The sequence below is a fragment of the Thamnophis elegans genome, chromosome 1 (genome assembly GCF_009769535.1).
Source record: "Thamnophis elegans isolate rThaEle1 chromosome 1, rThaEle1.pri, whole genome shotgun sequence".
NCBI classification, from domain to species: Eukaryota; Metazoa; Chordata; class Lepidosauria; order Squamata; family Colubridae; genus Thamnophis; species Thamnophis elegans.
This window is the reverse complement of record NC_045541.1, coordinates 168,254,750-168,269,754: the sequence shown is the minus strand read 5'-3', so window position 1 is coordinate 168,269,754 and position 15,005 is coordinate 168,254,750. Positions and strand designations below refer to the sequence as shown.

At 45.7% G+C, this 15,005-nt stretch overlaps 1 protein-coding gene across 3 annotated transcripts in view; it reads left to right on the top strand.

Annotated features, from left to right (window-relative positions):
- ARHGAP45 (Rho GTPase activating protein 45) overlaps positions 1–15,005 on the top strand; it is a 71,233-nt gene that overhangs the window by 30,506 nt on the left and 25,722 nt on the right. For all 3 annotated transcript variants that reach the window (XM_032209039.1, XM_032235705.1, XM_032208307.1), the window contains exons 4-9: positions 3,483–3,567; positions 5,050–5,122; positions 7,166–7,244; positions 9,485–9,622; positions 10,668–10,732; positions 12,608–12,718. In XM_032209039.1, coding sequence (XP_032064930.1) covers positions 3,483–3,567; positions 5,050–5,122; positions 7,166–7,244; positions 9,485–9,622; positions 10,668–10,732; positions 12,608–12,718 — 551 coding nt within the window. The remainder of the gene's footprint in view (positions 1–3,482; positions 3,568–5,049; positions 5,123–7,165; positions 7,245–9,484; positions 9,623–10,667; positions 10,733–12,607; positions 12,719–15,005) is intronic.

Genomic DNA, 15,005 nt, shown 5'->3' with positions numbered 1-15,005 from the left:
TGTAGCCGGCAAAAAGAGATTCTCTTGGATCAATCAGGTACTTTGCGATGTCCCTGAGATCAACAAGTCGTACTCTTCCCTGTCACCATCTCTTCGGGATGGTTTAGGTCCAAAAGGACCGCCCAGCGGCAAAAAAAATCGACTGCGATCTCGGAGCTCCGAGATTGCACGGCGTAGCGTTGCGACGTCAGCTAGTGTCTCCCAAGCGAAATTTTGTTTGGTCTGGATTTTAATTCACTCTTCTTGGACAGTACATTTATTTTTATGCAGGTAGTCCTCAACGTATGCGTACAACTAGGCCCAAAATTTCCATTGCTAAGTAAGGCAGTTGTTAAGTGAGCCATACCCAATTTTACCACCTTATATGCCATGATTGTTAAGCGAAATCAGTACAGTTAAGTGAATCATGCGGTCATTAAGCGAACTCTGCCTTCCCCCATTGACTTTGCTAGTCAGAAGCTCCTGAAAAGTTTGCAAATGACAATCAAGGACCCCAGGATACTTCAACCATCATAAATACCAATGGTGGGTTTCCATTTTTTTTACTACCAGTTCGCTTGCTTGTAACTATTCTTTGCCCATGTATTAAGGAGTTGAAGCTGAAGTAGTCGTTGATAGGTAGGATGTTGTAGCAGACAATTCTGTGTACTATGCTTAGATCAGACCGTAGACAGCGTAGTTCCAGGTTCTCCAAGTCCAACATTTTGAGCCTGCTGGCGTAAGGGATTCTATTGTGAGCAGAGGAGGAGAGTACTCTTGTTGTGAAATACTTCTGGACCCGCTCAATTGTATTAATGTCTGATAAACAGTGTGGATTCCAGGCAGAAGATCTGGGTCCTTTAAGACTCATGGACTTCAACTCCCAGAATTCCCCAGCCACCTATACTTCAATTTGGGGAGTTGAAATCCAGAAGTCTTGAAATGGCCAAAGTTGAACACTCCTGCTCTAAACGATTCTGTGAATTGCCAAAATAATTCTTTACTATGGCATATACGAGTATTTACAGAGGTGAGACACTTTCATTTTTCATCCTGGGCCTCACCTTTCTTCAAAATATCTTGACATCAGAGGAATTGACTTTTTTTGTGCTCTGAATCATATCAGCGTAGCTGAGGAGGAAGTGGTAGGCAGAGAATGGCAGCTTCTGTAGCTCCACAGAACCAAAATGTTTGCTTTCTGTTGCTGGCTTCGTTTCCTGTCTCCTGAACAGTTTAACCACAAAAATAAGAGAAGCTTCATGTGCATGACATCTGCCATAGTGATCTTTGGAGAAAGAAAAACCCTAGGCAATTGAGTGATAGTGTATCCCCCCTGCCCCAAGCAAATATTAAAGTGGATTTCAGTTTCACAGGGATTATGAGTGATGGGTCAGTGTCAAAGTGCAAGGATGGTTCTGTCCCAGGATCCTTTTCTACGACCAAAATATTGGTTTTGTGTAAATTCTTTAGTGTGATGTAATTGTTGCCACAGATTCCTCCATAAAGCTAATAGCAATAGCACTTAGACTTATCTACCACTTCACAGTGCTTTTGCAGCCCTTTCTAAGCAGTTTACATAATCAGCCTATTGCCCTCAACAATTTGGGTCCTCATTTTACCCACCTCGGAAGGATGGAAGACTGAGTCAACCTTGAGCCGGTGGGACCTGTTCTGTAGGGAGAAGGAGGCAGGCAGGAATTGAGGATTTTTGGAACTGTTATGGTTGCTTGTAACTGACACACACCTCTTTTCAGACCTGGAGTTTCTGCCTCTTTTCACTAAGGTCAAACAAATAGCAATAGTGTTTACTTATATACCGCTTCATAGTGCTTTACAGCCCCTCTCTAAGGGGTTTACAGAGTCAGCCTATTGTCTCCAACAATCTGGGTCCTCATTTTACCCACCTGGGAAGGATGGAAGGCTGAGTCAACCTTGAGCCGGTGGGACTTGAATTGCCAAACTGCTGGCAATCAGCAGTCAGCAGAAGTAGCCTGCGGTATTGCACTCTTAAGCACTGCACCACCACGGCTCTTAATCCTCGACTTATGACCCCAATCGGGACCTGAATTCCCATTTCTAATCAAGATGGTGGTTAAGTGTGGCACCTGATTTTATGACTTTTTTTTTTGCTACCAATGTTAAGTGATTCACTATAATTTTTAAGTGAATATGCAGTCATTAAGCAAATCTGGTTTCCCCTATTGACTTTGATTGTTAGAAGCTTGTTGGAAAGGTTGCAAATAACCACAAGTTATATACTGCAACCATCATAACTACATGGTGGTTGTCAGGCACCCCAATTTTGATCATGTGCCCTTGGGGATGTTGCGCCAATTGTTAAGTGCAAGAACCAGTCATAAGTCAATGTTTTCAGTGCTTTTGTGACTTCTCATCGTTAACATTTTTATTGGGCTATAAGATAAAATAAGATACAAAATACAAAAGTAGATAGAAAACATGGGAGAGGAAGAACAGTGGGGAAGGATTAGGAAAAAGAAAACGAAGCATTGACTTCTGACTTTCGCTGTTGCCGTAAAACAAGGCATTAACATCAAATCACAACTTTTTTGGTTTTTTCATAATAATATAAATTAGCCATTTCTACACGGATCCATCAGTCTAATCGGTAAAACCCAAAATCAAAGTTTCACTCTTTTACACCCCAAGCCCAAAGTTTAGAAGCGGTCTCCGTGTGGAAACAAAAGTATTTATATTCTTTTCTTTAATCAAAATAGTCAATTTCAGCCAACTCCATCAGCTTCTACGACCATTCGTCCGTGGTAGGAATCAAAGTGTTCTTCCATTTTTCTGCCTAAAATAGTCTTGATGCTGTCAACATATATAATAACAAAGTTCCAGTGCTTTTATAACTTCTACTGGCCACTAAATGAATGGTTGTAAATCAAGGACCACTTATAATTCTGCATCAGTACAGTTTCCATGTGATACCGTGTTTCCCTGAAAATAAGCCCCTTTTGACCCTCGAAATAAACACTTGGCCTTATTTTTAGGGTGGTCTTACTATTTTTGAGGTGCAGGAGGTGGTGAGCGTGGTTACCTCATGGCTGCTGCTGTGTTGCAATGTTTTTAGGAGAGGGCTTATTTTAGTGCATGCACTCAAAAGCCCGATTGGGCTTATTATCCAGGGAGGTCTTATTTTTGGGGAAACAGGGTAGAATTTGAATGACAGATTCAAAAGCCTGTTAGGGTTGTTGCTTTGCAAAATGAAAGAACAAGAGGAAAGCTATAATTATTCTTCTAAATGATTCTTCCCCCCTCCCCCCCACGGAAGATGATTTTATTGTATTGCTGTGAAGTGCTGCCTTGCTCCTTTTCCTTTCCACCCCCAGCCCCCACATGGGCAGCCTTGGAAAACACACAGAAATGTACAGTCTTATTGGGCTACAGCTCTACAGTTGCGCTGTGTATCCTGTAGGATGCCTTTTAAGATTGATGAGTTGGGGAGAATGTCAAGGTTTCCTTTTCCATCTGCATTTTTTTAGGCTTCCACTATGAGTCTAACCACGAAGCTGAAAAACGTGAATTTGAGAAAGCCGTGGAGATGATTGCAGTCTCCTTCAGTAGCACGTAAGCAAAAGATCAGCTCAAAGGCAATTTTAACAGAATTTAGAAGCATGGCATCATAAAATTAGACAGGGGTGGGCTTCAAAATTTTTAGCAAGGGGTTCTCTGCCCAGTTGCTGCCTGGGCGTGGATGTAGCCATGGTGAGCATGGCCTAGTCCAGGGGTCAGCAATCTGTGGCTCTGGAGCCGCATGTGGCTCTTTCATCCCTCTGCTGCGGCTCCCTATCGCCGGTCAGCTCCACAATGGATAGGGCTTTCAGTTAGGACATGTAGAGGAAAAAGGATGCCGCGCTAGGAGGAAACTCTATGGTGGAGGAAACCAGATTTCCAGTCAGCTCCAGAATTGAATTGGGGGGGGGGGGGTTCTGGTTAGGACTTTTGTGGCTCTTTGAGTGTTTAAGGTTGCTGATCCCTGGCCTAGTCGGCCTCCTGTACCATGGCGGTGGGTGGGTGGGTGGGTGGTGTTTTTGCCCTCCCCAGGCTCTGCCTTCCTGAACTTCCAGTAGGCCTGTTTTTCGTCCTCCCTGAGTTTCTGCAGGCGCCCTGCACTTTACCTGCATCCAAAAGGGGCCGTGTGGGGACTCCTGGGAAGGGAGGGGTAGGCGGGGCCAGCCAGGAGTGGGATTTGGCACCTTCTGAGTCTTATGATTCTAAAACAGGCGTTTCCAAATTTGGTAACTTTAACCCAAAGGTGCTTTTTTAAAACGCAACGGGACTTTTCTTGTTTTTCTTTGAAGATGTTTCGCTTCTCATCCAAGAAGATTCTTCAGCTCGAAGCTTCTTGGATAAGAAACCAAATGTCTTCAAAGAAAAACCAGAAAGTCCAGTTGTCTTTTGAAAAAGCACCTTTGGGACAACCATGGTCTGGATGACTGAGAAGCTCCATAGATATTTGATAATGTTAAGATTGGTGGACTTCAACTCCCAGAATTGAAGTCCACCAATCTTTAAGTTGCGAAGTTTGAAGTCCTCTGTTCTAAGTTTGAGTTTCTTTCTTTTCCTTGAAAAGAAATATTTTAAGCATTAATGTTCCGTTTCACTACTCTAAATTATGTTTGTACATATTTGCAGTAAGAAAATGTGCTTGGTGAGAGTTAAAATAGTAATGCCATGGGCCTCAGATGCTGATTTTTGCATGCACTGCTATGGTGCAATTCCAAGTAACATTTTCTTAATGACTATTTGAGTTACAATGCTGAATAGAAAATAATTCTGATGTAGGATGTTGGACTAGAAAACCTCTAAGCTGATAATTGGGACTGCATTTCCTATCATCCCCCCCCAATCATTAGCCATTTATGATAGGGGATGATGGGAGTTGCAGTTTCAAACAGTTAAAGAGCGGAGCAAGTGTTGTTTGTGCAATCAGTACTGGCAAGCAAAATGTCACTATTAATCTCTTTTTGAGGCTCAGTGATGGTTTTAGCTGCTGCTACTAACTTGCTAGTTATATCAACCTTTTTCCTGTTTTGTTCCCCATTCCAGTGTCTCTGAGTTCCTCATGGGAGAGGTGGATAGTAGTACCATCCTTTCGATTCCTCTTTCTGATCTAAATCAGGTGAGCCCTTCAGTTCATTGCCCAGAGGGACACAGTTCTGTTTTGAATGAGTAAACAGCGGGTTTAATCTCTGGTACTTCAGAAGAAATGGATCCTGAGCTGAGAAAAACATATTTTTTTCTTTGTATCCTAATTCCAAATGATTCTTAGGACCTAAGAAACACCAAATATTTTGGTTCTAAAACATGATGGGGCAGCTGGGCCCTCTCTAGGCATCTGTTGTGCAACCACCTCCAGAGGTTGTATAGGCTCCAACACTGGAGGTTTTTAAAAAGAGATTGGACAACCAAATGGTATAGGGCTGTGATGGCAAACATATGGCACGCGTGCCACAGGTGGCACATGAAGCCCTCTCTGCAGGCACGCAAGCCATTGCCCAGCTTAGCTTCACCGTGCATACATGCACGCCTTCCACCAGCCACCTACTTTTTGGGTCTTTACCACACATCTCCCCCCGTGCCCCATTTTTGGCTTCAGGGAGGCTTGCTAGGCCCAATATGGGGCGCAGTGGGGGAGTGATGCCCCCTCCCCCCGTGGCACATTTTTTGTCCCCAAGAGGCTTCAGGGAGGCCTGCTAGGCCCAAAATGGGAAGCAGGAGGTTGCACACATGCGTGGGGGTGGGGGAGTGTGGATGTTGTCGTGCGTGTATGCCAGTGGTGGGATACGACCGGTACGCCCTGCTACAGGCGTACCGGTGCCTGCTGGGAGCACCAGGTACCGTTCCGGTACGGTGCTCTGGAAGGCCCACCCACCCGCCCGCCCTCCTTACCTGAGCCGATCAGGGCTTATGCGCACGGAGCGTACGGCGCCTGCGCAATGCTCTGCCAAACAGCTGGAGCATCACGGGCGGTAAGTACACATGTGCGCGTGGCATACATGCTGCATACATGCATGTGGTGGGCGCCCGGCGGAACCTACCACTGGTGCATGCCCAGAAGGACAGGGAGCATTGCATTATGGGTGTGGCACGCACATGCATGCACATGCACAATTTCGGCACGTGAGAACAAAAAAAGTTAGCCATCACTGGTCTAGGGTTTCCTGCTTGAGCAGGGGGTTGGACTAGAACAGGGGTCTCCAACCTTGGCCACTTTAAGACATGTGGAGGTCAGCTCCCAGAATTTTGGGAGTTGAAGTCCACAAGTCATAAAGTTGGCAAGGTTGGAGACCCCTGGATTAGAAGACCTCCAAGGTCCCTTCCAACCTGTTCTTCTGTTTTTCACCTTTCTTAAAGCGCCACCAGTGACCTTCAGAGCAGGGAATAGATCTTGCTGGTTGAGGTACAGCCAGAGGTCCCAAGTTTGGTGCTCTCGCTCCTGCCAATAAAAAAGGCTAGAAGATAGAAGAAGATCCACCCACTCAATTTTTTATAAGAGAAGTCTCTAAAGTAGTATAGGCTTCCCCCTTAATCGTTTTCAACCGCCTTGCCCTACACGAATGTTTTGCTCTGTAATTGGCAATACCACCATGGCAACTGCTTGGGATTTGAAGGAAGGTTCTGGGACTAAGGAATTAAAAGCTATAGAAAACTGTAGCATGTGGCCCTATACACCAATTAAAAATGAAACGAATGTATGATTTCGAATGGACTGAACCTGCTAATGGATTTCAGGGTCCCTTATATCTTTCAGTATAATTATTTCAGAAGGATAGGGTGAACAAGGAGATCATGTCCCTTTGTTTCATTCACTTTTTTACCTATGTCATTTTCTAATGGAGGCAGAGTGGTGCACTGGCCCAGAGGTGGCGCTCTCGCCTCACAACCAGGAGGCACAATGAGGATATATCTGCTGAACAAAGCTCCGCATTGGCAACAGGAAGGGCATCCGGCCATTAAATGCTCTGGTAGCTCCATTCAGTTGCTCACACCCCGCAAGGAATTATGGGGTCATTAAATGCCGATGAGGATTTTTTAATGGAGCAAGAGAACTAAGGCACCGTCCCCATAAAAAGGGAAAACTTTGGCAAGGATAGAATAAGAGAGCTGACATCATAGAGGTGTCCTTAAAGGCTCTGAGGGTAATTTTCTTCCCCCCTTGTAGTCGGTGGAAAATCTATATGGGGGCATTACAAATTTGGGACCAGAAGATGTGCTGCATGGTAAGGAAGATTTCAGCTCAGGTAAGAATCCTCTTTGCTATGATTTTTGTTCTCTTACTGGCTTCTCGTGAATTGTGCAGTGTTCTATATTTATGCAACATAAACAAATAATGTTGATATCATTCTGATGCTTCCTCTTTTATGTGTGTGTGTGTGTGTGTGTGTTTCAATAAAGAATAAAATATATTTTAAAAAGGAAAGGTCATTCTGTACATAAAAATGGGTGTGTGTGTGTGTGTGTGTGTGTGTGTTCCAGCATAACTCTGGAATGCCTTGAGCAACTTCAATCAGACTTGGTACACAGATGACTTACTCTCTAGAAACAAATACTGTGGGGGTAAGACATCCCTAACACCACTGGGGCGGGGTTTCTGTTAAGATACAGCCTGTTGTGCCTTAAAAATAGCTTCTACTGTACTGCCGTAAAATGGCTTCTACTGTACAGCACTGTGGAGTTGCCATGGTAACAGCTTCATGGTACTCCACAAGGGAGCACCCTCTGGTAAGGGGAAAAATCCAACATTAGAAATTAGATTTGGTCTGGACATTTTCCCCCTATAAATAAATACCTGGTCAACACCGGGTTATCAACTAGTCATATATAAAAGAAAGTGCCATGTTTTTTCTCCAACTGCTTACCCATCATACCTAGAAGAAAAATAATTCAAATTCTTTCTCATGCTCCTAATTATTGCACACGCTTGTCCTGGCAACCTCTTAATTCTGCTCTGTTTCCATAACATCAGTTTCATCCCGTTTTTAGCTCATGGGTGAAACATGAGCTTGAATTATCTTTGGTTATATCAGTGTTGAAGTAAACTTTTCATCCCTACTCTGATACTACCCAAAGGCAATTGAAATGTGGTTTATTGGGAGGTTTATTGGGATTTATATGCCGCCCTTTTCCCTGAGGGGACTCAGGGCGGCTTACAACCACAGGGGAGGGGAAGTGCAAGGTCAAAACAAACAATTAGTGAACAAAAGAAAAATGATAAAACACAACTTTCATTCAGCAATCAAACACTCGGGCGGGTGATTGGAAACCTATTCCCAGGCCTGCTGGGAGAGCCAGATCTTGAGGGCTGCGCGGAAGGTCTGGATCGTGGTGAGGGTGCGGATCTCCATGGGGAGCTCGTTCCATAGGGTCGGGGCAGCAGCAGAGAAGGCTCTCCTCCGTGTGGTCGCCAGTCGGCATTGACCGGCTGATGGAATTCGGAGGAGGCCTAGTCTGTGCGATCTAATTGGTCGGTTTAGGGAGGTAATCGGCAGAAGGCGGTCTCTCAAGTACCCAGATCCACTACCATGGAGTGCTTTAAAGGTGGTCATTAGTATCCTGAAGCGCACCCGGAGACCAACAGGTAGCCAGTGCAGCTCGCGGAGGACAGGTGTAACGTGGGCGAACCGAGGTGCGCCCACTATCACTCGCGCGGCTGCATTTTGGACTAGCTGTAGTCGCCGGATGCACTTCAGGGGCAGCCCCATGTAGAGCCCATTGCAGTATTCCAGTCTGGAGATCACAAGGGCTCGAGTGACTGTTGTGAGGGCCCCCCGATCTAGGTAGGGCCGCAACTGGCGGACCAGGCGAACCTGGGCAAATGCCCCCCTGGTCACAGCTGACAGCTGGTGGTCAAAAGTCAGCTGTGGATCCAGGAGGACTCCTAAGTTGCGGACCCTATCTGAGGGGTATAAAATTTGACCCCCCAGCCTAAGCGTTGGTGTATTAGCCAAATTATTGGGGGGGAAACACAACAGCCACTCGGTTTTATCCGGGTTGAGCACCAGTTTGTTAGCACTCATCCAGTCCTTAACGGCCTCCAGACCCTGGAGTTGATGTGTTAGGCTACATCAACCATTACCTTGGAAGGCAGCAAATTTCATGCTGCAATAGTTTGGGGCTGGCTTAAGGCTGGATAGGAAATGCTTCAGCTTAGCTGTGCAAAAAGTTCTCTCTGATATTTTGCATTTTGGAGCTCAGGTTTCCTTTGCAATTCTTCTTCCTTTGCTCTCCATCAGTGCTCACACAATTAAACATTACAAAAAGACAACTGTTGCATTACGATGCCGTTTGTGGTATTTGGAAACCGCTGCATGAAGAGAACGTTGATTTAATCAGACGTTTATCGATTTCAGAAAAGGTTGCTTTTGACATTAGCTGAAGAGTATATGAAATTAGCCTATTTTTAGGGCTGCGCAAAATTAGATTTTGGGCAACCAAAGAATAAGGTGAAGATCACTCATTTGCTACTTTTCCTGCGATGCAGCACGCCTGTCAGTTGAAGAGGTGAACGTGCTCCTTCAGAGGTGTGATGGAGGGGTAGACTTTGCCCTCACATATGCCAAGAGCATTTCCAAGTACATGAAGGATCTTATCTACTATATGGAGAAGAGGACCGTTCTAGGTGAGCTGACCACAAAGGGGAATAGCTAAGCTGATTCTATGCCTTTGGGGAGTGAAGTTTCTGTAGTGCCAAAGTCTCCACTCAATCAGGGACGTCAAACTCAAGGCCTGTGGGCTCGATTAGGCCCATGGAGTGCTTAGATCTGACCCACAGGGCCGATCTGGAAACAATGAAGGACTGGCCCGCGATGCCTCTGCCAGCAAAAACAGAGCTCCGTTTTTGCTGGCAGAGGGTTACAGGAAGCTGTCACAGCCAAAAACAGAGCTCGGGAGCCGGTTTTTGCTGCCAGAGGCCTCGAGCCACCACAGGCACCCCTGACGCAAATGACGTTGAGCTGGCCATGCCCACTTGCCGCTCCCCAGGGGCGGTATACACTTACCTTCCCTACTGGTTTGCAAATTTGAGCGTGCTCGCTTCTCTTGCATGCACCACTGTCATACATGTACAGATCCTTCTGCGCATGCACTTTTGGCGAAAAAAATGGCCTAAACGGGATGCCGTAGAGCCGGGCGCAGGTGGGCGGAGCCACCGGTAATTTCTGCTACCGGTTCAGGCGATCCGGTCTGAACCAGTAGAATACCACCTCTATCCTCCCCCACTGGTCAAATATAACCTTGATGCAGCCCTCAACGAAATTAAATTGTACACCCCTGGTCTACATTGTTTTATGTTGTTTTACAAAACCAATGATCAAAGAAATCCTAATAATTACCATTACAGCTGGTCCTTGACTTACAACCATTCATTTAGTGACTGTCCAAAGATACAATGGCACTGAAAAAAAGGCACTTATAACCATTTCCCACACTTATGACTGTTTGCAACATTCCCTATGGTCGTGTGATCAAAATTCCTAATGGTCAAAGCACCTGGACATTCAGAAATGTTCTACTTCTAGCTCTATCTTGTTCTCCAGAGATCTGGAGGAAAAAAAATATGATTCTTCAACTCTCAATGCTATGGCAGAAATCTCTGAACACTTGCCTTTTAATGTCAACAATCTGGATCACAGCAGTATTTTTTGTCCTTTTTTTTTTGGCCTCAGAAATCGAATTTTCCAAAGGACTTCAGAAGATCGTGAACACCTGCAAGCAAACCGTCACTCAAGAGGTAAGTAAGCCGAGAGTGACATGAGCATGATGTGTACAATTTATTTATTCTATTTGGATTTGTTGGGTAGTAGGTGGGAGTAAGAAGTCTGGAATTTGCCTGGTTATTTTATTGCATTTTTTTCCCAATGTGTATGGCTGCCCATCTCAATCAAGTGACTCTGGATGGTGGGCAATCATAAAATCAATTAGAAAATGAATTACAATCACAATATTGAAAATTAAATGCATAAATCAACTAATAAAGTATGATCCATAGATATTAAGATAACCAAGAAACAAATAACCTTCCACATACTCAAGACCTCCCCCACCCCCCCAAGCCTGGGCACATAACCAGACCTTCAAGATTGTCCCAAAGGTGCTTTTTCAAAAGGCAACTGGATTTTCTTGGGTTTTTTTTCCTTGAAAACATTTCGCTTCTCATCTGAGAAGCTTCTTCAATTCTAACTGAATGATGGGGAAAGGAAGGATTAGTATTCTTTGTAGTCATCTGACCGTTAGCACTCTTTCTGAGAGTCATTGTGGACAGCTAGGGGGGGGGGAATTATCTGTATCTTTAGAGTCACCTCCCGAATCAGAGTGCAAATGGCTGTGGAACCTCAAAAAATATAAATATAAATTCCCCAGCATTCGGTTAGAACAGAAAAAGTTTCATGGATGAGAAGTGAAATGGTTTCAGTGGGGAAAAAAAAACTAAGAATGTTGAGCTACCGTTTGACTCCTTAGGGACAACCATGGCCTGGATCAGAGATAGGCGTCACATACTATAACAATCAGCCCCGGAAATGTGAGAGCGTGCGGTATCACAAAATACGTGCAGTGTCGCAAAACATGACAATTCACTTGCACACGCTGCCCACACCTGCATGCGGCATCAAAAAACACAGCAATATATAAGACAGGATTGCGCCTGGGCACCACCCGCAGGCTGCAACTACTGGTTCGCTCGAATCAGTCCAAACTGGCAGCAGCCCACCACTGGCCTGGATGATTGAGAATCTCCAAAGAGAGAACTTGGAGAATGAAAGGCCAACGGGGTTGAAGCCATCCTAATCTCCAGAGGGAGGACGCTTCAGAGGGCAGGGGCTATGGCAGAAAAGCGATGCTTCCTAGTCCCTGCCAGCCAACATTCCTTGACTGATGGGAGCCAGAGCATGCCCATCCTGCCAGACCAGAATGGATGGATAGAAACAACTGGGAGAAGACAGTCCTCGGGTAAACAATCCCAAGCCATGAAGGGCTTTAAAGGTGACAACCTTGAATTGCGCCCTTTGTAACCGTCAACTCGTAAAAGCATCCCTGGCCTGCTCTTGAGTTCCCATCGGCAGGAGGGGGGGAGAACTGACGGAGCAGTTCGGCTGCCACAATCAGAAGCACATTCCATGCATTCCTTTGTCACAGTTGGGTCTCAGGTTACCAGAGCCAGCCTGAGTGGCATGTTTTCTACAGCCTGTGAAAGTGCTCCATTAGAGAATGTGATTTATGACATACCCTGGGAGGAGGAAGGAAACAGGATCACAGCTGGGCCGTAAATCACATGGGGCAGAGCTGACTTCACTTGGGTATGTGCTGACATGTTGCTCCTAATAAATAATTGGATTTCTTTTGAAACTTGGCTCGAGGCTCATGAGTTAATTAGGGCATCTGTGGAATCCCTGACAGTAACCTTTGCAGCTCACAGAGCAGAGGTGCCTCATGCACTGAGTAACTCAAACCATTTACACCTGGGGTGGTAACTGCAGCAGTTCCTCAGCAGTTGAAGCTTCCAAATGCTCTTCAAGGGCATCCCCGCGTAGAGCACATTGCGGTTATCCAGAGTGCTTGAGCTGCTCTTCCTTTGGGTATGAATGAATTCCTGTGATTTGCTCCTCAGCCCTCCATGCCGTTCCTCTCCATCTACTCGCTGTCCCTGGAGCAAGACATGGAATACAGTCTCAACTGCCTTCAAGCGGCCACCACTTTGCGAACCGAAACGTATATGCAGGTAAAAAGAAGACAGTGGCAAAATTGGGGTTCGGATTCTTCTTTTACAGATTAACAGAGTTGGAAGGGACCGTGTAGGCCATCTAGTCCAATCCCCTGCCCAAGCATGAGACCCTGCACCATTTCTGACATATGGCAGTCCAGTCTCTTCTTGAAAGCCTTCAGTGATGAAGGTCCCACAACCGCCGAAGGCAAATTCTGCCAATTACCTCCCTGCGTCCCATCAGGTCGCACAGGGTAGGCCTCCTCCGAATTCCATCCGCCAGTCAGTGCCGACTGGCGACTACGCGGAGGAGGGCCTTCTCAGTTGCAGCTCCGACGCTATGGAACAATCTCCCCGTGGAGATCCGCACCCTCACCACCGTCCAGGCCTTCCGCACGGCCCTTAAGATCTGGCTATCCCGTCAGGCCTGGGGATAGGACTTTACTCTCTCCCTGCCCGAATGCCGAGTGAATGTTGTGCTTTTATTGTTAATTATTTTTACTCACATTTTTTTTTATGTCCTGTCTTGCACTCCCCTCCCTCATTATTGTAAGCCGCCCTGAGTCCCCTCAGGGAAAAGGGCGGCCTATAAGTGTTTAATAAATAAATAAATAAATAAAAATAAACTTCTGTTCCATTGGTTGATTGCTTTCACTGTCCAAAAATTTGTAGCTGTAAGTTATGGTGATTGCAACTGGGAATCCTCAGCTTCTGATCTCCCCTATTGCAGAAGCTCCCTGGGGGAAATTGAACCAATGATGTTTGGTCATCCTACCTCACAGGGTTGTTGTGAGGGAAATCATAGAAAGGTTCTAAATAGAATGATGTAGTGCAAAGCTCTGCCACCTTGGACACCTGAGGAAATGGCAGGGTATACATCCAACCCATAAATAATAAGCAATATCTGAGTCAGTGGTGGGTTCCTGCCGGTACAGCCTGGTACAGCCATACCGGTAGTAGCTGGGAGCAGCTGCCACCCTACCGGTACGGTGGCTCATTTGGCCCACCCGCCCACCTGTGTTCTATACCTGTTTTTAAAGCAACCGGCCAATTGTGCATGCGCGCACAGTGTGCGGCGCTTACACGACCTCCGACAAGCAGCTGGGTGTTGCAGGGGCAGTGGAATGCTCATGCGTGCGTGAACAGGACGCCCAGCTCCGTGTGCAGCGTACCGGTAGCGACGGGGAGAGGAACTCACCACTGATCTGAGTCATTAATTTCTGCAGAAAACTGTTGTACAAATCTGTCTCTACAGGGATCTCCAAACTTGGCAACTTTAGGTCTTGTGGACTTCAACTCTCAGAATTCCTCAGCCATAGTTGACTGAGATATTCTGAGAGTTGAAGTTCACAAGTCTTAAAGTTACCAAGTTTGGAGACCCCGCTGTACAATACTAAGTGTAATACCAACACTAATAGTAATATCCCAAGAGGAAGAGCATAAAGACCTCCTCTCTGAAGAGTGAGGAAAAGATCCCACCTGTAGCGCTCTCTCTCTCTCTCTCTCTCTCTCTCTCTCTCTCTCTCTCCCTCCCTCCCTCCCCCCGCCCCCCCCTCTCTCTTTTAAATCAAGAAGCGGAAAACTGAAAACATCACTGCTGAATTTTGCTGCTAAATTTTTGTACTGTGGGGTCCTTGGTGCTCCCTGAGTTTGGTTGTTTTCTTGCAGACATTTCATTACCAAACTAAGTAATATCATCAGGGCTAGTAGGGAATGGAGTTTGTTCCCATTTTATATATACTAATGACTTGCCCTTTCAGTACTGGTAGGAGTGGCTTTGGTGGTTCCTTGTTGTTTACTGTTAGCTTGCTTGGAATTTCCTTTGACTGGGGTATTGTTTGCTTCTTGATTGTTAATCTAGTGTTAATCTTGATGTTAATCACACATTTTTGTGCAATTGGTGATTCCCAGAACTTCTTGTAAGCAACACAGATAGAGCAGTCGGCTCTAAGTCTTGGCCCGTGGCTATTCTTTGTCCAAACAAATGGATGGACCCTGATCAAGGAGAGTTTCAACCTAGAAATAAAGAGAAATTTTCTGACTGGGAGAGCTATCAACCAATGGAACAGAAGTTGCCTGCAGAAGTTGTGGGAGCTTCATCACTGGAAGCTTTCAAGAAGAGACTGGATTGCCTTCTCTCGGAAATGATGTAGGGTCTCCTGCTTGGATGATTGGGGGTTGACTAAATGACCTACAAGATCCCTTTCAACTCTGTTATTTTAACCAAGGAAACATTATTCTAACCCAGAGGTGTCAAACTGGAGTTCTTCGAGGGACAGATCAGCATTGTAGTTTTCCTCTGCAG